The sequence below is a fragment of the Myotis davidii genome, unplaced genomic scaffold (assembly GCF_000327345.1).
Source record: "Myotis davidii unplaced genomic scaffold, ASM32734v1 scaffold326, whole genome shotgun sequence".
In the NCBI taxonomy this organism is placed as follows: domain Eukaryota; kingdom Metazoa; phylum Chordata; class Mammalia; order Chiroptera; family Vespertilionidae; genus Myotis; species Myotis davidii.
Genome location: NW_006296626.1, coordinates 171225 through 172536, shown reverse-complemented (window position 1 = coordinate 172536; position 1312 = coordinate 171225). Strand labels below are relative to the sequence as shown.

The following is a 1312-nucleotide window of genomic DNA, read 5'->3' as shown; positions in this document are numbered from 1 at the left end:
GGTGGGGAGCAGCAGGTGGGTGAGGACAGAGGGGCTCAGCTGAGCCCCACATGCCCATCCAGACCTCCCCCCACTTGTTATTAAACAAAATCAGTGCCCAGTGCCTGTCCATTGGCACAGCCATCCTCAGGCTGACTGTGTCTGTACGGTGGGATCTGTGGCGGGGCCTGCGTCAGCCCTGGAGACACACGTCAGTTTTCCCCTGACGCTCCCTCTCTAGGCGGCCCCCCTCTTGCCCCCACTGTCTCCTCAAGAGAAAGGGAGAGGGAGAGAGAGAGAGAGAGAGAGAGAGAGAGAGAGAGAAACATCCATGAGGAGAGGGAACCATGGGTCGGTTGCCGCCTGCACGCCGCCTGCTGGGGATCGAGCCTGCAACCCGGGCCTGTGCCCTTGACCGGGAATCCAACCTGGGGCCCTTCAGTCCCTAGGTCGACGCTCAACCACTGAGCCACCCTGTGAGGCTTGAGCTGCTGCTGGCTTTGTCCGCAGGCATGACTTTGCCAGCTCCCTTTCCCCCTGGCCCGGCCCTGGCCCCCTGGGACATGCGGGCTCCGCCCCCTGGGAGCTCCGGGTGTCCGTCTGCCCCTCAGCCTGACTCCTGTCTCCCTCTCTGCCCGCCTCGCTCCTCCTCCCCAGACGATTGGTCCCGCGTGCCCCTGCGGTCCCTCGGAGGGGCACTGCCCGTCTCCCCCCCCACCCAGGGTCTCTGGAGCCCCCGGGAGTTCATTGCGACCCAGGGCCCCCTGCCCCAGACGGTGGGCGACTTCTGGCGCCTGGTGTGGGAGCAGCAAAGCCACACCCTCGTCATGCTGACCAACTGCGTGGAGTTGGGCCGGGTGAGCAGACTGACCCCCGAGCTCCATCCATGACCCCACCACCACCGCCCCCTGACACTGATCCCAGTGTGGACCCTGCCTCACACCCCAGGATTCCCTCCCGTGGGACCCCAACCTCCCCCATCGCCCCCAGCCCATCCTGTGCCCACCTGTGGGGTGAGGCCGATCCCAATGACCTTGGGACCCAGGCTCCTCCTGGCCAGGTTGGACCTGCATGCCGAGCCGCCATGGGGGGGCCTGGGCAGGTTCCCTGGGCCCCCCATGCCCTGACCCTGCAGTCCTCCCCCAGGTGAAGTGTGAGCATTACTGGCCTCTGGACGCCCAGCCCTGCACCCACGGGCACCTGCAGGTGACCCTGGAGGGGGAGAAGGTGATGGAGAACTGGACAGTCCGAGACCTGAAGCTGCGACACGTGAGTCCCGCCCCCGCCCCCCTACCTCAATTCCTCCCCACAGCTCCCTGAGACCACGGGGTGC

At 66.4% G+C, this 1312-nt stretch overlaps 1 protein-coding gene across 1 annotated transcript in view; it reads left to right on the top strand.

Moving 5' to 3' along the window:
• PTPRH (protein tyrosine phosphatase, receptor type H) overlaps positions 1-1312 on the top strand; it is a gene marked incomplete at its 5' end in the record, with an annotated part of 18749 nt that overhangs the window by 13655 nt on the left and 3782 nt on the right. Inside the window, 2 exon segments of the mRNA XM_015569459.1 lie at positions 699-836; positions 1126-1307. Of these exon segments, the coding sequence (XP_015424945.1) occupies positions 699-836; positions 1126-1307 (320 nt within the window).